Here is a 23,841-nt window from a genome sequence, read left to right as displayed (position 1 = left end):
CATCTAAAGTAGCAGGACCAGGGAGGGGATTCTGCCCCTCTTGTGAGACACCACTTGGACCACCATATCTAGCTCTGAGGCCTCCAGAAGAATATGGAACTGTTTGAGTGTGTGGCCTCCTCTGCATTGATAAGAGAACTGCAGCCGCCTTCCTTATGAAGAAGCAATCAGAAGGTTGGGGCTGTTCAGCTTGAAGAAGAGAAAGTTATCTGAGACCTCACTGCAACCGTCCAGTATTTGGAGGGGGCCTACAGGGAACTTGGAGACTCTTCATCAGGACCTGTAGTGTTAAGACAAGGGGCTGATTTAGATTATTACAAAGAAGTTTGTTCCTGTGAGGGAGGTGCACGCTGGAATGGGTTGGCCAGGGAAGTTCTGGATAAGGCGTTGACCAACCTAGTCTAGTGTGAGGTGTCCCTGCCCACAGCAAAACGGTCGGGACTAGGTCATCTTCAAGCTCCATTCCAAACCCCTAGCATTCTGAATTAACAAAATTGTTATTCCGTAACCTGTTAACTTGAACCTTCAAGAGCGCTAACAGACCAATCATTAAAGTGTTTCAGAAAAACCTCGCTTTTCCTCGTGACACCTGGGAGGCTGTTTTGCCGCGGCCTCCGCAGGGGCAGCTGAAGGGCAGGGCGTCCTGGCTGCCTTTGCCGCTTATCTCTGCGCGCAGCCCCGCTGCTTGCGGAGCCCCGCCCTGGGGCGGGGGCCGGAGCCAGACCGGGCGCCGGTCCCGGGCTGGAGCCGCCCCTGCCCGTCCCCGCTCGCGGCCCGTGCGCGGTGGCGTCACGGCGTGTGGGCGGTGCTGCCCGTGGCCGAGGGCGCCGGGCCATGGCCTCGTCCGTGGTGCGCGCTACGGTGCGCGCCGTCAGCAAGCGCAGGATCCAGGCGACCCGCGCCGCCCTCACGCTGGTCAGTGCTGCGGACGGGCAGCGGGCGGGACCCGGGGACCGCGGCACCTCACGGGTGCGGGAGCTGCGCCACGGGCCCCTCCGGCCCGGGCAGTGGGGCGGCACAGGGACAGGGGCGGGAACGGGCCTCCCCGCCGGGCTGTGCCCGCTCGGCCAGGCAGCGCCGGGCCGGGATCCGCCGGCGTCGGTAACGCCAGCGGGGCGGCTGTGGCGGGCAGGCTGCAGGGGGCTCCTCTTCCCCCTGCCTAGTCGAGAGGCGGTATCTCCTACTCTGGGCAGTGCCGCTGAGAGCAGGCCCGGCTCTCCGCCGCTCCGTCTGCGGAACCGCAGAGTTCCGGGGCAGCACCGGTGCCGCCCCTGCGAGCGTAGGGCCTTGTCGCATAGACACCCTAAAAAGGAGTATTTGATTAAATTTTTTTGAAAAAGGGTAATGCGTTACCTACCGACGCTGTCTCGTTGGTTATTTCCAAGAAGGCATTACATGCTGTTGTTAATAATAAAGTGCGTGCGTTCTGTACTAGCGGCCGTGCTGGAGAGGACAAACTAGGAAAACATGGTGTTCGGTCATAGGTTGGACTCGATAATCTCAGAGGTCTTTTCCAGCCTCTGACTCTGAGAGGGATCACTGCAGAGAAAAGTACGGTCAATTCCTCGCAGGAACAGGGGCAGGTCGAGTGCACACAGTTTAGTCGTTTGTCAGAGCAGGTAATTCCTGCTCAGTAGCGGGTCTCTAACAAGAGTGGTAGTGGTAATTAGAAATTATTTTCTACTGCAAGTGTACATGGCGTTTGCTTTGTGTGTTTAATTCGGCTCATAGTAAGAACTTCACTAATGCTTTTCTCGGTGTCTTAGAAACTTGTGGGAATGTAATGGAATTTTTGACGTTTGCATTGTATTCTTGCATTTCTGCATCAACTAGATCTGCAGAAATGGTGAATTTTATCTGCTGTTAAGTCAAAGGTTCCCCTGGGGTTAATATGGAGACAGAAGTAGACAATAAGCCATCTGTAGCTAACTAATTTTTGTCTGTAATGGGTACACGACAAAATTTTTACAAGAACAGAGCTACTTGATTGAATTAGGGTTGTGATTTTGGGGGGAAATTTTGCAAAGAAGCAACATGGATCTTGACAGGCTTGAGAGGTGGGCTGACACAAACTTCATGAAGTTCAGCAAAGTGAAATGCAGGGTCCTGCGCCTAGGTCAGGGCAATACCAGGCACACCAACAGGTTAGGTGGAGAATGGGTTGAGAGCAGCCATATGAAGAAAGAGTTAAGTCTTATGGTTTATGAGAAGCTGGACATTAGCCAGATATGAGCACTTGCAGCCGGAAAGCCAGTTGTATCCTGGGCTGCATCCAAAGCAGCATGGGTATCAGGGCCAGGGAGGGGATTCTGCTGCTCTGCTCTGCTCTGCTCTGCTCTGCTGTGCATTCAGCTCTGGGGCCTACAACATAAGAAGGACATGGAGCAAGTCCACAGGAGGCCACAAAATTGGTAAGAGGACTGCAGCCACCTCCCTTACGAAGACAGGCTGAGAAGGTTGGGGCTGTCCAGCTTGAAGAAGAGAGGGTTGTCTGGAGACCTTATGGCAACCAATTTTCAGGGGACCTGCAGGGTAGCTGGAGAAGGACTCCTCATCAGGAGTGATGAGTGATCTTAGTGATCACTTCTTCTCTTAGTGATAAGACAAGGGGGGGATTTAGATGAGGTATTAGGAAGAAATTTGTTACTGTGAGAGAGGTGCAACACTGGAACGGGTTGCCCAGGGAATTTCTGGATGTGGTCAGGGCCGGTTTGGATAAGGCCTTGACCAACTTGGCCAACTGTCCCTGCTCATGGCAGGGGTGTTGGAACTAGATTATCTTTGAGGCTCTCTTCCATCTGAAGCCATTCTGATGTTCTAACAGCCAAAACCCCACTGTTAAGGATTAAGGATTGAATTCCTGAGATACCTGTTTGCTGGCTGTGTGGGTGAGGTGAGGAGAGGAGAGCTGGTGTGCTCTGTGTCAGTTAGATTGAGCAGACATCTGTTTTACAGTATCTTACAGGCATCTTCAATACATGTAAGCACTCTCTGCAAATAAACAAAACAAATGTATATGTATGCTTTTGTCTTTCAGACCCCTTCTGCTGTCCAGAAGATAAAAGAGCTTCTGAAAGATAAACCTGACCATGTAAGTGTAGACAGGGTCAGTCTGTAGGGTATGCTAAGGTATTAGCACAGCTCATGATTGCAAAGCATTTCTAGCTTAGAGGTTTGAACTGAACCCTGAGGTGTTTGTTAGAGATGTTGACATATTCTTTGGTGGGGAATGCATAAGCTCATTTGCATATCCAGCCTTGTCTTGTTATAAAATGAAATGAAGGAAGCAACTGACTGTAATGACATTTCACTGTACAGTCACTGTTGAGATTAATAAAGCTGGAAAAACTTTAAGCTTCAGATATTTTTGAGCTGCATTTTAATGAAACCCTTTAGTGTGGCATAGTAGTGATTTCTGATAGCAAGAGAGCTCTTCAGCTGTTATTTAAGTTCTTGTAGGAATTCTTATTGTGAAGTATGCAATAGTAAAATTATATTCTTGTGCATTGGAGAACATCTAAATCTTAGGAAACTTGCCAGACAATGTATTTTTTTAGTAACCAGTGTTTCACCAAATAATGAATTTGTCATCTTCTTGAGGGAAAGACACACAGAGTCTTCTTTTATAACCATTGTAAAAACAAGCATTAGTTTTGTTTTACAGTATTGTTTCAAGAATATTTCTTTTATCAACCAAGACCATTGTTTATTTTGCTTCCTGCATGTTTGCAGCTAACTAGATTTATTTGTTCTAATGTTTTAAACCATCCTAAGGAAGCCCTGGGCCTACAGTTTATATTGTCAGTCATTTCCTGGTTGTAAATGGTGTTTCCATTTTCCAACCCATTATTTGTAACAGTTCCTGTAGAGAAAGGTGTTTAATGTGACAGGATCTGATGCAGTTTCTCTGGAGAGTCCATGTGATGAGAAATGTTACATTTTGATACATTTTTATCAGAACATATAGACATAGATGATAAAATCTGCCTCTTCAGTTACAAAGCACTGGTGTATACAAAGTGATATAGGTACTTCTTAAAGATTCTTACAAATAGTTTTCTACTTTGTTAAAACTTCTCAGTTTTTTCCTTACATGGATGCTCTTTTTGTCAGACTTGTTGAATGCTGTGAATGTTACAAACATTGACTAAGTTGGCTTTGGTTAAAACAGTACACATGCACATATACTTGATTTAGGGAGGGGTTTGCTTCTTAAGTGAGGCTGGCAATTGAGGTAATGAAAAATCAAAGTACATTTTTCAGAACTTTGGTTTCAAGTAAGTTTTCTGATGGTGTCATTACAAGAGTTCTGTGATAATCTGGTAACCACCCTTGTTTTGGCCTCACAGCTTCATAATTATGTTGCTGTGTAAAATCTTGTCATTGTACCTGAATTAGCATCTGAGTAAACTGTAATTTGAAGTCATGAAAGTACCTGTCTTTGAAATTTGACTTTCTTTTTGAGGCCTGGTTCCTACAGGTCAATGGTCAATGCCAATGGTTTGTTACTTCAAAAACCTAACATACTATATGGCATGATCCATTCCAGCAAGCATCAGATGTTTTGGTTTTTTTTACCTTGGCAGTTAAATTGATAAAAGAAAAAAGAAAGGTACTTCTTATCTGTTACAGTAATTCACTTCTGCATTTAGGCAGTGGAAAAAAATAAATGTCAGCATTTCATTGTTCTGCATACTTTTTAACTTGATGTAACTTGATAGGTTTTAAAAAGGAAGTCATGCATGTGGTGGTTTTTGTTGTTTCTTTTTCTTTAGGTAGGTGTGAAAGTAGGTGTTCGTACAAGGGGATGCAATGGACTTTCTTACACATTAGAATATACAAAATCAAAAGGAGACTCTGATGAAGAAGTAGTTCAAGATGGTGAGTTTCTGGTGCAGCAGTGCAAGCTTCTGTGGTGGGGGAATGAAACCTGGTCATTTTGAGAGAAGAAATCTATATTGTCAAAGTTTTGTGCATTTTGTTGGCTTCACAGACTTTAAGAAGGGCTTAAAGTGATGGTTTGACATTACAGACAGTAACCCAATGAAATGGGTTACTGTTTGTAATGCATGGGAATTGTGCACTCAAGGTGAGATTTGTTGCCCTGTTCTACAGCTTATTTCCCTCAGTGTCATTTTTTTGGTCCCCTGTCAAAAGAAAAGAATGTGCACACATAAGTAACAGTTCCAGACTTCTGTCAGACTTCTACAGGTAGAATGAAGACAGTGATGAAAGTGCTCCACATTAGGCCAGGGAAACCAAGTTGTAGTCTTAGCTTCTTTCTTTTTTAATTACCGGTGTCGGAAGAGAATTTCAAATTGAATGATGGTTTTGTTGTATGTAATTTCTGGTTTTCTGTTCTTTTCAAGGGGTTAGAGTGTTTATTGAAAAGAAGGCACAGCTGACACTTCTAGGAACTGAAATGGACTATGTAGAAGACAAACTGTCCAGTGAATTTGTCTTCAATAATCCAAACATCAAAGGAACATGTGGCTGTGGAGAAAGCTTTAACATCTGAAATTTCAGGACTACTTCTTTGAGCAGCCCAAAACACTTGCTATTATGATTTTCAGAAGCAGATGCATTTTCTTCAGCAAATGCATTTTGTAGGCTGCGTAAAGTGGGGATACTATTAAGAAAAATAAACTCAAGTATTTGAAAATATAAGCTGTGTGTTAAATTCCACCACTGATGTAGTTATGCTGTAATTTATGATGAATTAGCATCTAAAAGGTAAGAACAGTAAGTGCTACAGTAACATCTCTGTACTTCCACTTGCCAAGGAAATAAAATTTCACTGTTCTTTTCCTCTGTCATTTGCTTTGTCAATCCTACTCGTACTTCCTCATTCTAAACGCATTTGAAAGAATACATTGTGTTCTGCTTTGATGTGGGGAAAACAAACCAATGAACAAAAAATCACAATCATTTCTATGTGAGGATTTATAAAGATTTATATATACAAACACACAGTCCTTGCTTACTTTGTAGTTTTCCAATGCTTTCATCTTTTTACAAGTGTGTTTTCTGGTGGTTTATTTTCCCTTATATTCAGGGAAATAAAAATGTTCATGTATTAATATAGTGGTAGGCTATGGTAGCGCTGGTTGTAGATACACTTTGAAGAGGACTAGCCTAATTTTAATTATTTTCCTTTCTTTGTTGAAAGCACAGTCCCTGCTGTACTTGGTCATTTTCAAAGCGTGAAGTATCAGGGTGCTGGAGGGCTAAAAAATGATACACAGGCCTGTTTTTCACATTTCAGTTTTTCATCTTGTCTCAATTAATTTGCAGTGGTGGTAAAACTGCTTCCACATTCTCATTCCCCATGTTCACAGAATGTGCTGTGTTTGCACCAAAATCTGTGAAAACTTTTTTTGAGAGACAGATCTCAGATTTCTCATTACTTTTTTTTTTTCTTTGTGATCATGCATGCTACTAATTTTGTTAGAGTTTGAATTCTTTTTCATAACTCTGTAGGTAGTAGAATTTTTTCACCAAAGTTTATGGTCCCCTATGTTTAACTCCTGTCTTGATGTTAACTTGATAACAGGAGAAAAAGTATTTTTAATTAGAAAAAAACCTTTAGTATTTCATATTATTTTTAAATTAATCTAGGCAGTAATTAAAATACTGTAAGAGGATTTTTTTTTTTTTAATTTACTTAATCCAAATTATGTTTCTGTAAACAAGTGTCTTTCAAGCTTACACAGTCTTCAGCAGTTCTTCAGTGGTGCTGAGACAGAAGTGTAAATGTCTCTCCAGACCATCCTAAAACCTGGTATGAGAGAGGAACTGTTCCACCCTTTATCTCCTGATTGTCCAGGGATAACACTGTGCAGCTCAGGTGCTCACATGCAGGAAAGAACATAACATTTCTCCTTGGGCAACAGATCTGACAGCTGGTGAAAATGGTGCAAATAAAAGTAGGGGGACAGCAAGAGTCTCACAGGTGTAGAGATGGGAGTTACCTGAGAGCATTAAGGCTGTGTGTTGGAAATCCAGAGGTCATCTTGATGCAGACAGTTGTACCCACATGCCTGTCACCAACTGCTGTAGATGTAGGATTGCACCTACACTTTAGTTCTTCCCTCTGCACTTTTTCACAGGGCAAAGGGAAGAATAAAAATGAAAAAATAAAAAAAATATGCTTCATCTGCTTTATGTAGTGCACAGGAATAGAAGGTCAGAATTAATTACAGTCTAATAGTAAATACTTGAATTTTGGTTGTATATCACCTTTTGATGTAAAGACACTATTTCTTTCAACAGTCAACTATTGCACAGTTACTTTATATAGTGATTCAGGAATTGGTGGTAATACACTGGTCAAGTGCTTCTATAGTGATATAACTCTTCCACTCTTGCCAAACAAAAACATGGAGTTCATGTGACATAGTCGCATTAAATCTAAAACTCCAAGCTAAGGGCATTTCTTCAGATTGCATTTCTCTGCTTCTTGCTAGAGATAACACTTCAAATGTGGTAACACTGGTGGTTGCTAAGAGTGCTGGTACTTACTCATTTATCTTGTTTTTGGGGTGGAGGGGATTGATTTGATGTTTATTTTAGACCTGTGGCATGTATTGCAATCCTTTTTGTGTGTTTGTGTATGCCTTGAATGAAAGTTTGCATTTTTGTACTCACATGAAGTAATCATTTTAAGTTTTCACCTTTATAAGACAACTAATGCACAGTGTGTTAAACTTCTGCTAAAGTGCTATTTACAGTTGCATACAAACTGTATAGTTTTGTTGATTGGTCCATTATAATTTTGTGCAACAATGTATGTAGAGTCCTCAATTATAATAATAAATATAGCCTGTTGGTAACCATGAAATACTCCTATCATTAATTATTTTTTAAAGTAATAGAAAAGCATTGGATTAAAGAACAGGATTGTATGCTGGGATTACAAAGTAGACGCAATGCTATTGTTACCTGACTTAATATTTCCCCAAAATATTAAACATTTCCAGATATTAACAGCATTGAAATGCCATAGAAACATATGGCAAAAAAAACTAGTTACCTATGTAAATAAAAGATATTTATGTATATTGAGAGAGTGTGCTGTTTATGCATAGCCTTCTGTTAAAATTTATGACATGCTATTTTGAACATTCAAAATTCTGGCAGACAAGATGAATATATTTTGAAGGCTTTCACATACCAAAAATCATTATGGTATGTTTCAATGCAGGATAATAAGCAACTGCTGATGTAAAAGGTTTTTGAAACTGGCTAGGTGTTTCCAGGATGAGAGTCAAAGGGCATTCTTCACCATTCCACTTCAGTACGGTATCATGGCACCCATATTCTGTAGTATATTATGTCCGTGACACTTTTGGAGTTTTCTCTTAGATATAGTCTTTGCACCTCTAAAGGTTCCTTTTGCTGTTATGTGAAGATTTTGAACAATAGAAGGTGAAGTAATGAATTCTGGAAAAATGTGAGAGATTCAATTGCATATTGATGATGCTAGAGAGAGAGCAAAATCCTTCCTACAGTCAGCAGCCTGGAAAGGCATTCTGTTGGGAGTTCTTATAGAAAGGTAAAAAGCCACTTTCTTTCTCAGCCAGGCTGGTATCTTTATAGCTCTCTTTGGAGGGCTCAGGAAGAAGAATTTGTTTAGGAAAAAATTGAGTAGCTCAGTATGCAAGTCAACTGGACATCAGGTGATGGAACAAAATTAATAGAAGCTACAAAGTAAAATAGATTCAGAGACTGACCTTCTCATGCAAAAGAAACTTCTTTTTCTCTAAGTTAATTCCTATATGCTGTATGTTGCTTCTATTTTGTTGAGCTTTTTTGGTTTTTGGGGTTTTTTTGTAACTCTACCCGTGTTTCTTTAAATCAACACCTTCACCAGTGGAAGAAATCTCCACCTATGCCACTGTTGTGCTTAACACCAACTGCCTGGCTGTTCATGACACAAATTTCTTATGATGCTTAAATTTTGCACTTTATTCTTACAGAAGAATTCCTCAATTGTCTGATGTAGCAGAATATGCACCTCTGTCTTCATCCCAAAATAACCCTCAAAAGAGTACTTAAATTTTACAATAAAAGAATAGTTTGAAATTACTTTTTCTCATGACCAATACAACTTTTTGCCTGTGAAGTGACCTGCCAGACAGCGAGCATTTGGTCTGCCACTTTTAACCCCTAACAGATGTCCTGCTTCAATATGGTGAGGAAAATGTGCATACTGAGTGCAATTCTGCATGTATTTGGTCTTGAACAGCATTTGAATAGCAAATTTTGTATGCAACTTCTGGCATTTTTCTTAAAGAGAGGTGCAACAAGGGAAGATTAACCACTCGGTTTTAACAGGGTCTTCACCCTCACCTTTAATGCTCCCTTTCAGTGGGCTGTGCCTCAGCCTGTGTGCTGTGCACCCCAAGCTCCTCTCACGAGAACCCAGGAGTCCCAGAGCCTGTCTGTCTACTGATAGGGTGGCAGGCTCGCACAGTCTGAATTCCAAGGGCTAGTTCATGGAAACAGTTATCTACTGCCACTGGGTGGCAGCAAGTTTCCAGTCCACACGTTTCAAAAAGTGAATTGCCTCTTTCCTCATGTCTGTGTTGAAAGTTTCCTATTGGCTTTTCCAAATACCAGAGTACTTTTGCCTAGACAGGTGGAAAACATTGCTCAGCTCTGCTTTTTTGTCTTTCTTGCATTCTGTTCTGTGTTTTTTATCTCTTCCTAACACCTGGCAAATGATGGCAGAAATTCAAATTGCCAAACCATTTCTAAGATGGAAAGAAAGAAGAGCTTTCTGACCAGATTGTTTTTGAAGCATTGGGGTTTTTCATCATTCCTCCTCATTTTTGTAACTTCCTTCTAAGAGAGAGGCTGTCATTTGGCTGACTTTGGGTTCTGGACATAAATTCAGCAGAGATATATGCACTGTTACAGCTTCCTTAAGTTCACTTTCTACTTCTTAGTGATTCATTTTATGCACGTATCATAACACCATTTTCCAGACAAACTACATTTTTAAACTATTGGACAATTCTATTAATCAAGGCATAATGCAGAAAATTAGCGATTTTTTTTTCACAGAGCAGTTGACATCTGCAGTCTATTACAAATATTTTAAGATATGCATATTACATGTGAATTCAAAGAAAATGTAACTATTGTGGACTGTTTGGGAACATGGTTCTTTGTCTCTCCTGTGGTCATGCTTTTATTTTCATACCCAGTCTGTGATTCTTTTTTATACTACACTTACATATTAAGATTTTTTTCCAAATATGATTTGTTCGCATTGTAGGATGATCAGTTGCTACCAAACTGCAACTTTTATCAAAACTGCTAGTCTTCAAAAAATTTAAGCAGCAACAGAAAAATTCAGTCATCCAAGTAGTATTTTTAGAGTCCCGCACCATCAATGTGAAGATTTTCCAACATGCTTTTCAAGACTTGTTGTCATCCCTGACAAATACTAAAAATCAGCAGCAAGATAACCACGTGGACCAGGCACACATCTCTCTCTTATACTATGAAATTAGCAGAAAGATCTAACAACTGGGATACTGCAGTGTGTAACAAACACAGCTTGCTTTCTAATGAGCCTATTATTAGCAATTGGTCACAAATAGATGCTGAAAAATCAACAAGAATAGGAATGAGAATCCCACACAATTCCATATGTAAAGATGTCAAACAGTTCTCTAAATCAAAGTGAACAGTACCTGTTGCTGGAGGACACAAAGAAGTTGGTCTGCAAGCCATTTCAAAAACTTATGCTTACTTATGTGTTATTGTCAATTTCTTTGACCCAAGACAAATATTTCAGGGGGAGAGAAGGGAAAGAAATGTTGTGCAAAATAAAACACTTTAGGAAAGAGAAAAGACTCCAGTCAACATTCAAGACTTCTTCCATGTCTATATTACACAATTCTGATGGTGAGCAGTCTGTACTGATAATTATCTATGGATGTTTCAGAGTACTACAAATGGAACAGAACAAAAGCCACAGAACAAAAATTAAAAGAAGGAAAAGTCTGAATTCCAAGAGCCAGCTTGTGGATATAGGAATTCCAACATTAGTCTCTGAAAATATTTGTAAGTAATAGAAGCATGAATATCCAGGATATGAAAAAAAATATTTGTCAAAGCAGACATAGGAATATAATCTGCTGCATTTATTTACACAAAACAAGATTTTTTTTCCGCAAAATCATGACAAATATTAAAAAAATATTCAAACCCTACAGGCATTTGGGAGCACTTTGGGATCCATGTGCATAGAGATAGTTGATTCCACAAGCTTGTTAGTTGCTCCTGCTGTTGAATTCAGTGGGAAACCTGTCTTGAATTGTGGTGGGATCTGTATAAACATATACAATTATCTCCTCTTAAAATCACGACAGAGTACACCTGCTCTGAAATGTATGAACAGGCTGTTTTTATGAATCTACTACAGCTAATGGCTTACATATACTGTGACCATTTTGTACAGAGAGGTTACCATACCAGTGTATCTTTAGTTACACTTGAACAACAAAGGGAGAATCTCTGCCAAAGCAATACCTTCTGTATTTCTTCCCGCCTCCCCACCTTCATTACTACAAAGCACTTCAGGGTTACATATTAATTTTTCATCTATTACCCTCTGTCAGTGTGTGTATGCATGTGTGCATGCATATCTAAGCAGAACACCATGGCTCTGAGTGGCCTTCCTGCATAGTTTGAGAAAAAGTAAAACAATTGTTTTAGCTCTTGGCTTCCCAGATAAAGCATCAAAGCTTCAAGGAATGATTTGGTGGAGGCTGCATATTTTCCACTGTTGCAGACTGAAACAAGCTGAAATAAGATCTGTTTTTTGCTTCAAATAGCAGATGCGACATGGGCAGTGTCAGTTCAAACCTGTCTTGGACCTGCAGGCAACCCACTCTTGTAAGAGTGTGCAGTCGTCAAGTGCTGCTGTCTAGCCACTGGCTTCATAACTGGCAAGATGAGTGCCAAACAGTGATTATATATGAATTATTTCACTTCATGACTTTATAATCAGTAAAAATTACTCTATTCACCCCAGTGAAATCAGAAGTAGGACTACTTTTTCTTTTTTTTTTTGCTTTGTTTTTATCTTTGTTTTTTTTTTTTCTTCTAAGAAATAACAACAAACAATGTAGGCATTTATCAAGTGCAGATAGATATCTCACTGAAGGTGTTGGGTCCTGAGCACCAGTTTAAATTACAACATACAGAGGTCAGTGTTCTGCCTTGTTACAATATACTCTGGCTTATTCTACAGAAAATTTTGTATTGTATGTATGAGTTGAAAGAATATTTTTTTTTGCCGGTGTCAGAAATATCTATGTGATCTTCTACATTTTGAGGAGATTGCAATGGAAAATTTGACAGCATGGTGAAGATAAAAGAGACATTCAAAAAAGGATTGAGAGAACCAATTTACAGACCTTTCAAGATACTAGAAGGAACAACTCAGAAGGCACGCTATGTTGTCCCTTTGATTTCTGAGTATTCAATAATTTTTGCTGTTTATCCTTCACATCCTGTTCTGCATCATGAATTTAAATGGAAAACACTGTAGTTCAGCAGAGAAATGAAATGAAGCTCTGTAGGTAATTTAAGAAGTTACCATTATTTTTAATTATTCTTCAGACTGTAGTACTAGCTGGAAATTGGGTGGGAAGCATGACCTTCTCATGCCATACAAACACAGCAGAACACTCTTCCAAGTGTTTTAGTGTTCCTCAGATGTGCAGCAGCTGGAGGGAAACATAAGCATTCAGAAAAACAATATGCTTATATTTATTTGAGTCTGCTGGAACACAGTATAAATAAAATGTAGTACATATTTTTTCTGTTCAATATAATTCCTAGTCCAGAGAGACTAGCTCACTTAACTGCTGTCTGAGATATCCCTGGGTCAGGTGGGGTCCTAAGAGCAGGCATGTTCTACAATAACCATCCCACTTCACCAACCAGATTGTGCCCTGCCCAGACTAAGGAACTCAAGTCTGCCCTTCCTATTCTCTCATCCTTTCATTTCTCTCTCTTCTTATTTTTGTATATTCAGCTCTCTTAATGTATTTATTTGTTGTCTTCTACCCTCTTTACAGATGACATCTTAACCTTTTTTTGGTCACTTTTCCTCTCAGTCTATTCTTACTGGTCATGAAGAAGTCCTTGCATTCAATGTCAAGGGAACAGTCCTTTTCTTCTTTTCAGGAATATGTATAGCACTTATATTCCTCCTTTCTTTTCAATTCTTCTTTAACTAATCAGACTCTCCTGTTTTATGACAAAATTCTCTCAGTCCTGATTACAAAGGAGATCTCTCTGCCTGATCCACAATACATCTCCAAGTTTTAGCAACACCTTTGGTTTTCATGGTAGCCACAGCTAACCAATTTGTACAGTGATATTGCCTCAGCAGAGACTCTTGTCTTGCTAGGTACCCAGAAACAACTTCAGGCTACTGGGAGGGTGATCCATTGCTGTGGGCTTCCTGGTAACTGTGTTCTTTATCTCTTCTACACCATGGAAACAAATTATTCCTTGGAGACATATATGACTATTCAGCACAGTGATGAAAACAGTTATTGCAGCAAGCATGGTCCTGCTGCACAGGATGGTGTTCATGGAGATCCCTAAGAAAATAATGCTGAGCTGCCTTAGCTGCAATCACTAGCTGTTCTCTCGGAAATCCCACCGGGTGAGAGCTGTGCAGGAATTTCTCCAGAGAATTACTCTAAAGCTATAAAAAATCCTTCTCAGATGCATGAGTGGTGTGGTACACAGCAGTGAAAACCTCAGTTTCTACTTTGCTCAACTAGAAACTGAGTAACTAGAAATTTTGTAGAAGAAATATAGTCCATTTTATCAAGTTTTCAGTATCTACTACACCTGTTAAGGAACAATTGGAAATAATAGTCCTCACCTTTGTTAACAGATGTGAAACTTTCAATGATGGTTGTGTTGTTCAGTGTTTAATTTTGAAGTGCTTTATTCCACATAGGGTGCTAGAGCTGGCTGAATATGCTCTGCCTGTTCACTGAAGGGGAAACCTTGCTGTCTAATGTCAGTCTGAATCCTGCTATGCAGCAAGATGGTTAAAAATTATATCTTAAACCTCTCTGCTCTGTTCCTTCTCCCCCAAGTAGCTCTCATCAAGCTTTCTTTAGCTCTCTGACATTTCAGATTTACAAGTGTGGATTCTCATGAAACAAATAGAATCCATAAAAAAAAAGGAGGGGTGTCCTGTCCTTTTATGGCTGCCACTATCTCTGATCCAACAATGCAGTCACACCACTTTTATTTGCTCTGTGGTAAGTACTGTAACAGCTTGAGTCAGTAGAAATGGCTGGGTTTCAGTGGGTTGTGTTTAATCTCATCTGAAGCACAGCTTCACTGTGCAATTACCATGGAGTGAACAGAAGACCCGGCTCTTGTGTGAATTATTTATGAAACACAAAGAACCAGGGGCATTTCTTACATTGGAAAGAAGGGGTCCATCCCCACCAGGTCTTTATAATCCTCACTGATGTGTTTCTTTATCATTACGTTTTAAGAGTAAGGCGCAGCAGTGGCGTGATGTAGCTGGAGTTTCACTTTGTACAGAACAGAGCAATGAAGCTGGTGAAGTGTCTGGAGCATAAGTCTGATGAGGAGCAGCTGAGGGAGCTGTGGTTGTTTAACCTGAGAAAAAGAAGGCTCAGGGGTCACTTTATGACTTCTTACAAACACCTGTAAGGAGGCTGTAACCAAGTGGGGATTGGCCTCATCTCCCAAGCATTAAGTGACAGGACATGAAGAAATAGCCTCAAGCTGCACCAGGAGAGGTTCAGGCAGGACATCAGGAGGAATTTCTTCAGGAATGAGATTTTAAACATTGGAATGAACTGCTCAGGGAGGTGGTGGAGTCACCATCCCTGGAGATGTACAAGAAATGACTGGACACGGACAAGGTGTTGATCAGTCAAAGGTTGGGTGTGATGATCTCAGAGGCCTTTTCCAACTTAAAAGATTCTGTAATTCTGTGATTTTTATGTCGCAGAGTCATTATTTGCCTAGTAAAGATTTGCTATAATGTCTTTCAAATTACAGTATTCAACAATTCATCCTAACAGATAAAAATTTATACTGTTTGTTCGTTTGTGAGGCAGTTCTAAGGTAAGGCTTGGCGGTGGTGGTGCCTGACAGTGTCTCCATACGTTCATGCATGGATTTAGAAATCTGAGTGGGGAGTTCACTGGCTGTCCCTGAGATCTTGAAAACAGACACTTAGTGAATCAAGCTGTGATCATGAAAAGGGCAGTAAGAGAGTTTCAAAAACTTTTACAAGGTAATATAGTTTTGTTGTAGTTGTTGTTGTTATGTTCCCACTGTGCAAGTCAATATTCCTGTCCAGTTAGTTTAAGCTTGTAAATTTGGGGTTTCTTCTATGATGTAGCTTGATGTTTTTGTCATGGTAGATGTTTGGTGCACACACATGCATACATGCACTGGACAACTACCAGCTTATAAGCATTAGAGCCATTGTAAGGAACAAATACATGAATGGAAGTTCAAATACAGATAATGCTCTCCCAAGGTCACACAGATGAAGAAACACAGCTGGAAATAATATTCAAGAGCTGTTTGCTTCAGTCTCTTTATTTGTGCCTTGTAAATTATGCATAATTCCAAAGCAAATATAAATTTTCCTTTTCTTGCATTCTTGATTGTGAAGTTCCTTTGCATTGCCAAAGTAGCACAAGCAGAACTACATGTAAATGTCAGAATTCACAGTTGAAAATTCTGTGTAATGCAGGTGCAAGACCTTGGTTGTGGTTTCCCAAGGCACTGCAGAGAATAGACCCAGAGGGTGCAGCCAGTTGAAAAAAGCATGAAGCAAAAGTCAAGAGTTGTAGATGTGGCATAAACCACAGCAGATACACTGAGATGTGAGAAAGCATAACTGCTGGGCCGTGCTTCAAGTTGCTTCATGGGGTTTATCTGGAGGGAAGTGACTAAATTTGAATCAAAACACCTCAAGACAATCTGGATTTTTTTCCCATGTCAAATGACAATCTCTCAGAAAGCAGACATAGAAAGGTGTTAACAGGTCTGCCTGGAAATCCCTCCTTTCTTTAAAGTTTGGGAGATACTTTTTTTGTTTTCCTAACAAGGTGGTTTCGTTATAAGGCAAGACTGTGAAACTTTCCTTCCTCCTGTGATGGCAGCGTAATGTTAACAGCATGAGTAGCACACAGATCACGCTCAGCAGTAAAACTGCAGGCTTGGAGTGCAGCCACTGTGGGGGGAAGGGGGAAAGTGAGAACCTGATTGTGCTCTCCCTTTGTCCCAGAGTATACTGGAGCAGGCAAACTTCTGTTGGCAGCAGCAGTTCTGGAAATGGTTCTCAAGTCTGTAATTGCTTGTACATGCAGCTGTTACCAGGATCTTAAAAATCAAATTCACACAATTAGGGAAGAGAAACAATCAAGGCAATTAGTTCCTTCTTACTGCACCTCAGGCAGCAAAAGAAACAATCTGTACTGAGCTATGCTCCAGTGGGTTGTCACAGTCTTACTTGAAGTATATTATTCCAAACACATTATTTTTAGACCCTTCAAGTTTATAAAGGCCTACAGGTGTTGTCTCAAAGCCAAGTCTGACTGCACTTCTAAAAGTGGTATACACAAAGAGCTATTCAGGGTAGTGCAGTGGATGACATGCAGAGCTGATGCAGATCTGGTCTATTTTGGGCTGGCTGTGCTTTTCTGCGCTGCAGAGCTACTCGCTCATGAAAGGTGCTTGTTTATTGCTTGACCTGAGGCAGTCCATGGCTGTGCAGAGGACTGTGAATTTACTTCAGGACTCAGCCTTGCCATGCTGTAAACAGGCAAAAGGTAACTGATCCTGTACACATACTTATGCTTCAAAGGTTGTGCAGATTCCTCTTCCAAGATACAGCAGCAGGATTACATCACTGTGCCATGGGTGATAAATTTATCACTGCTGCTCCAAATAGTCTTTTGCTCTCTTTTTCCTGTACAAATTCGATAATGGGATTACAACAGCTAGCATTACACTTTCCACTACTGCTACTGTCTGTATCATTAGTCCCCATGAAATAATTTAATCTTCTGGAGACATGATGGAACATAATACTAAACAGTTCCTCTTCTCAAGGAAAACTACAGCCACCGGTGAGGAGGACAGGTGCAAATATGTGTTAATTTCTGTTATCACATGGAAGGTGGTAGAAGCAGGAGCAAGGGATTATCTATAATAAAGTCTACATCTTTCCAGCTGTCAGAAAACAACAAAACAATCCAGACAGAACATTACTTAATGTAGAGGCTTTGATGGGATCTTGTCATGGAGGATGCATATTTGCCCAACAGCTCTGCTGGCTGCTGCTAGACTATCAAGTTAGGAGGTACAAAAAAGAAATCCAAAAAAGCATGAGGACCTAAAAGAACTCGGAGACAGTCAATTTGCAACAATTTATCCATATATATGGATATGAACCCCAAACTGTTGTTTTCATATATTTTAAAAGTAAAGGATCCAAAATCATATCTCATAGTTTTGATAGAAAGTTTTTTAGAGGCCCAAGACACCTAGAAAGCAAAGTAGCATTAACATCCTTTGTGCAGGGATGGCAATGACATTGTGAGCTCTCCAAAAGAGCTCACATCAGAGCTATCATCCTCTTTCCTGTCAATATTTCAATTCTTGAATCGGAGAGCTCTACAAACAAAATAGCAGTAATTTTGTGGTGGTGGTGGCATAGATTGGAGCGCTGGATTTTGGGGTGAGTTGGGGTTTTCTGGTTTGTTTTGGGTTTTGTTTGTTGGTTTGTTTTTTTTTTTTTTTTGCTTTGGTTTGCCTGTGTGTTTGTTTGCTCCCAGCTGGTGGTGATAACCCTTGCAGATGTAAGCTTTGGCACTTCACCCAGAAACAAAGGTCAAAGGAAGCTCCCAGAAGGCTTGATGCACTCTCCCTTATACATACACTCAGCTGTTGAAAGCTTTGTTTCCTATAAGTTATGTTGTTTTAATGTCTAGGGAGATTGTGACCACAGATGTATGCAGTCTCTGTAGCTGTATGAATCAGGGTCAGCAGAAATGTAATGAACAACTGCTTTTTGATCAGGAGGTCAGTATTAATTAGTTTTCTATGAGAAAGGGTAAATTTTTTATATTTGTCTAGAACAATCTAGAGCCCAGGGTCTCACTGCTGCTTTGGTGAACACATGGTATTCACATAAAGTAATGTTTAAAGATCCTGAGAAAGGTTTTTTTTCACTGTACATTATTCACTTCTACATATCTGTATGCAGAAGCTGTTAGGCAGTTTAGTAAGCACTGGGACCTTCTTGCCTTTAGACCAAGCACAAAATTTGACAATTCAACAGTTCAAGACAACCAGTTGTCTGAAGGCTACTGTCAGTAATTTTGCTGAATTTTGCAATCATCTTAATTTTGTCTCCCCTGTTTTGTTAAGAAGAACATGATGCATGTGTTCTGCTAACAGTAGCAAAGTAACCATAAAGGATGTAAGTCAATGGTGGGTTTTGATGTAGAAAATTTTGAGTGGTTGCTCAAAATTTCATTAGTATTTTTATAGATCAGCTTGTTGAGCTAACATGTTTAGGTAAGTACATGAGTATTTTCCCTTTCCAGAAACCCAGTATAATTGAGAAAATCTGACAGACATCTATACTATGTGTTTGCTACCATCTGGTGGCTATCTCCACACACTGTATTTTTATTTGCTAGTTATTTCTGTTTCTTCAGATAATAGTGGTGAGAAATTTATTCTAATGTGCCTGTTGTACAGTAGTACTTTCAGGTTTGCAGAAACAAAAGACTGTCACAGAGGCTGATCTGAAACTTCAGGATTTGCTGTCCCAATATTTTATTATTTAAATATAACCCTTATTTTTTGGGGAAAAAAGGTGCAAATGCTATAGATGTGATGTATTTCAAAGGTGATGAATTCTTATTCCTGCTGCTGTGTTAGAAGTGTAGTAACACCATTTGTTCAATTTTGTGTTTTTCCTGGTTGTGCCTTAACTGTCTTGTAAGTAGTAGAGTGAATCTTGCCAATGAAATTGTTGTGATGTCACTTAATATTAAATCTGGCTTTTGCTGATACCCTCACTGATGATTTTTTAAGTCATCTCAAACATTTGTTCATAACAACACCATAGCAAGGTGCCCCACTGGAGCTGGAATGCTGTGGCTCTCAGGTAATTTCACATACAGTCTATCATTACATTACTATATCCTCTTATGTAATGTGAACTCTGGCACTAAGAAGTGAAAAAATTATCTTTATATTTTTTATCTTCCTATAAGCTAAGTGACGCAAGTTAGCCAAAACTGTATTCAGTTACATTGCATTACGTTACATTCCACATCAGTTAACACTGCCCTTTGCTGCAGAATTGCAGTTTTGTATCACTGTCAGCTTTTCTGGGTAGACATTCAAGACCCAGAGAGAATTTTTTCAACCCTTTAAATCTTGTTATATGTATTGGACTAGCCATGTGCTACCCCTAATAAGTTAAGCCTCTCATGACCTCATTAGGTGAAAATAGCATTATTATTCTGACCCACTGAAGAACAAAGAAGACTGATTTGCTCTGTAATTGCGCAGCAGAGGTCAGCTATATCCTTCACCTTATGAATTCCAGTCAAATAGTCCTAAATTTTACAAATATCAGCCCATATTCTAGGAAAACCAGGTTTAGCCTGCAACCTGTGCATGGGACTATAGAAATATGGACAATGTTGTAGCAAATACTTGCAAATCTGTTACCATTCATTACACATGCAACTGATATTACAAAAAGCTGTCCATCAACACAACAACCAGAGAAAATAATGTCTTCCATTCTTCTTACTGGCCTACACATATGCAAGCCAAAAAAGGTTGAAGGTAAGGGTCTTAGCCTTTTATTTATATTTTTTTAAAAGAAACTAATGACTTAATTCTGACTCTGTAGACATCTGTTGAACCACCAAGAGTGAATACAACCGTTGTCTGCAGGTAATACTTTTCCCAAGAAAATGGCATCAACCAACACATAAGATTAACATCAATCAATAAACCTCCTAAAGCAACACTTAGAGGCATCTCATGAATGAAAAGCCTATTTCCCAGAACAGGATAAGCTAGCTGCCAAATTACCAAAGACACAGAGGTAACATGAGGAAAAAGAAGTCCATCAGCGAAGCTGACAGTTCATCTAGTAAAGGTCCAGCTCTCCAAGTCAACATGTTCTTTTCTAAGGTGGTATTTTACTGCCCTTATAGTAGATGTTGATTTTGTCGTAGCAAGATCAGCCTGCCTAACTGTAATTCCTACAGCTGGTCTGGATTTTCCATGAAGCTCTTTGTTCCCATAACAGAGCACACTGGGCATTTTCTCTGAATGAGGCTGTACAGTTAAGCAAGAGAATTGACACTTTGAGGCAAGTTCTGAAGAAGCTGAAGAAGCTAGAAAAAATGTTGCCATTTGCAGAAGTTAAGCCCAGGGACAACATTCAGAGTTGCTCTGAGAGATCACACAAAATCTGTGAAAGGAAAAGAAAACTTCTTATTATTGACTGTGCAAGACTGCAGTAAGATTCCATTTGACAGTTCTTCTGAGTATCCTTGCAGATGCAAATAAATTGTTCCCTGTTTCCTACTTATTTCTTGTTTTGTTTGTAATGGCTTGTTTTGATATAACATGACAAAGTGATTACCTAAGAAATTTCTGTCTGCAAATGCACAGATCAATTGGAATCCAGATAAAACTCTCAGAAGGCTTTCTTTTAAAATGGAAGTAGAAAATACCACCAAATATTGTTTCATGTATAAGCAAATACTTAATCCAGTTTCCAATTAGCACTAAAATTACATATGAAAACAAAGCACAATACATAACCAAGTTCTAAAGATTAAGAGCATTAAAACTGGCTCAATACTAGGTATGCTGCTTGACCTAGTGAACAGTGATGTCAATTTTTGCAACACATATACTATAATTTTCTTTCTTCATAAGGGCATTTCTAAGCTTATGTAGATTCATTACTTTGTGGAAGAATTTGTTTTGATTCAGTGTTTCAGCCTGCACTCATTTTACTTCAAGATTTTTTGGATATATATTTTCAAGGCCAAATGATGTCACTAAGGTGTACGTCCTGAAAAATGTAGGCCATAGTTTGACATCCAGTAGGTGGGTGGCCTGTAAGGTTTTTTGATGACAGGTCAGACCTTGAATGTGCACAGAAGTCTCCACACACTTACTAAAAATATGTATGCACACATGTTGTGCAGAAGAACAGAAATCATGCATATTACTTTTAGTCTGCTATTGAAAAAGTTGTTGCAAATGTAATATTTCAGATGCTGTAATATGCTCAGTACCTCTGAAGCATGTAACAGGGTTTTAAGATGTCCACCCTTGAAAGCAGAAGACAGGAGGACATCATACATCTTTCAGCGGTTGTCTTCAGCTTCTCAGCTCTCTGGTTTTGGTGTTTAGCTCGGACTTAGTGAAATCTGAAAAAAAACCCCAAAACAACAACAAAAAATCTCCACTGTTGTTCTTTCATGATAATTCAAAAGTAGGATCCTCAAACTCTACAATGCATGATATTGCATGGATAAAGCATGTCAATGGTAGACAAAGACATTTGGCAATTTAAATTAATGCTATGTAGAAAAAAGAGAATGTGTTAAACACTGAACTTCATTTTGCACTGTGGAAAGTGAGACTCCTATTTCTTGGGATCTTTAGAAGTAATAGTGTAGGAAAGCAGTTGAGCTTACTCTCACCAACACATGACTAATGTCTTTCTTGAATAATTTGAATTTTTGTTCCTCTGCTATCTGAAAATGATTTTCTGAAATTAATTTTTACATGGGTGTTCAGAGGGTAATCTCAAAACTGAAGAAGGCAGAAGCAGAGGCATAGTGCAGGATCAATGTCTGGCTTCATGGCTGGTGACATCAAGAAGGCTTTTGCTTTTCTGGGAATGGATTGCACTTCAATGACTGTAGCCTTTTAGGGAGAGATGGGATCTGCTTATTTAAAAAGAGAGAGAAAATATTTGGCAGCAGCCTGGCCAATTTGGTGAGATGAGCTTTACAGTGAAAAGCTTGTGGGATCCAAAGTGGTAATGCTCATGCCTTTGCTTCATTCTGGAGAGTGGGCCATGCCAACCAGCAAGCAGTGCTACCGTGGCCTCCTCTCAAGATGAGAATCATAGGGCTAACCACATCAAGGGTGTGTATCACTACAGGGAATGCTGTTACACCTCTTCTAGGGAATCTGGATGCTCGTTACCTCCCTGATGTACACAAATGCAAAGAGCATGGGGTATAAAGAAGAACTAGAAATCTCTGGGCATGTGTCAATGTAAGGCCATTATCTCATTGCATTTACAGAGATAAGGTGGGATAGCCTGTGTGACTGGGATATTGTCTTGGATGCCTGGGTACTTCTTAGAAAGGAGAGGTCAGCAAGATGAGGTTGTGGAGTTGTTCTTTGTGTGAGAGAAACTGGAATGTATCTAGCTCCAGTCAGGGACAGACAAGCAATTTGAGAGCTTAAGGATAAGATTTAAGACAGGCTAAAATTGATGACACTGCTGCAAGTGTTTACTACAGACCATCTGATGAGCAGGAGAACATTTGGGAGGCTTTCTCTGGACAACTGGAAGTAACCTCATGATCACAGACCCTGGTTCTCTGGGGAACTTTAATTACCCTGATATTGGATATTATGGACATATTGATATAATGTTGTCTATTGGATTAGTAGATAAGGAGGTCCAAGAGAGCTGGTCAATATTCAAACATCACTTCTTCCAAGCTCAAGACCTCATAGCCCTATGAGCAGGGAATCAGGCAAAGGGGACAGTAGATCTGCATGGATGAGCAGAGAGTTTCTAGAAAAGAAATTTCTGGGATGTGAAGAAAGAGCCAGGCCTTGTGGGAGGGCTATAGGAACATCATCAGAGTATGCAGGGATGAGATAAGGAAGACCAAGGCCCACTTTGCATTGAATCTGATGAGGACAATTGAAAGGGCTTCTGCAAGTACATCAGCAGCAAATGGAAGATTAGGGAAAATGTGGGGCCACTACTGAATCCTGGTGTCCTGGTGCCAGAAGACACAGAGAAATCAGAATTACTGAATGCCTTCTTTGTCTCAGTCTTTATTGGTGAGGCCAGCCCTCAGGAGTCCCAGACCCTGGAGGCAAGAGAGGAAGGCTGAAGAAAGGAAGACTTTGCCCTGGTAATGGAGGGTTGGGTTAGAGATCAGCTAGAGAGACTTAACACCCATAAATCCATGGGCTCTGATGGGTTCCATCCATGAGTGCCCAAGGAGCTGGCAGATGTTGCTAAGCCAACCTCCATTATCTGTGCAAAATCATGGAGAACAGGAGAGGTGCATGATTACTGGAGAGAAGTCAACATTACTGACATCTCCAAAAAGGATGAGGAGCTGGGAAGACAAGTTGTGTCAGTCTCAGCTCTGTACCTGAAAAGGTAATGGAACAGCTCATTCTGGAGGTTGTGCCCAGGCATGTAGAGGACAACATGGGAGTAGTCACCATGGATTCTCCAAAGGGAACTCATGCTTGACCGATTTAATAAACTTCTGTGGTGGCATGGCAGGATGGGTCAGTAAGGGGAGAGCAGTGGATGTTGTCTGCCTTGACTTCAGCAAGACTTTTGACACTGTCTCCTATAACATCTCACAGGAAAGCTCAGGAAATGTGGGTTAGAGGAATGGACAGTGAGGTGGATCAGGAACTGGCTGAAGGGCAGAGCTCAGAGGGTTGTGATCAGCACAGCAGAATCCACCT

General features: G+C 40.2%; 1 protein-coding gene and 1 long non-coding RNA gene across 2 annotated transcripts in view; one reads left to right on the top strand and one right to left on the bottom strand.

The window, feature by feature from the left end:
* Positions 1 to 782: 782 nt before the first annotated feature.
* Positions 783 to 7,840, top strand: ISCA1 (iron-sulfur cluster assembly 1). Its single transcript, XM_015653130.2, has 4 exons — positions 783 to 915; positions 3,038 to 3,091; positions 4,776 to 4,881; positions 5,370 to 7,840. Exons 1-4 carry the CDS (start codon positions 835 to 837, stop codon positions 5,516 to 5,518), a joined length of 390 nt encoding a protein of 129 aa, XP_015508616.1. The 5' UTR covers positions 783 to 834; the 3' UTR covers positions 5,519 to 7,840.
* Positions 7,841 to 20,479: 12,639 nt separating this feature from the next.
* Positions 20,480 to 23,841, bottom strand: part of LOC107216299 — a 6,095-nt gene continuing 2,733 nt past the window's right edge. Inside the window, exons 2-3 of the long non-coding RNA XR_001525481.3 lie at positions 21,393 to 21,527; positions 20,480 to 20,554 (exon numbers count right to left, since the gene is read on the bottom strand). This is a non-coding gene — a long non-coding RNA (uncharacterized LOC107216299). The remainder of the gene's footprint in view (positions 20,555 to 21,392; positions 21,528 to 23,841) is intronic.

This window comes from Parus major, chromosome Z, assembly GCF_001522545.3.
Source record: "Parus major isolate Abel chromosome Z, Parus_major1.1, whole genome shotgun sequence".
Taxonomy (NCBI): Eukaryota; Metazoa; Chordata; class Aves; order Passeriformes; family Paridae; genus Parus; species Parus major.
The sequence above is the reverse complement of the archived record's forward strand: the minus strand, read 5'-3'. Positions and strand labels throughout refer to the sequence as shown.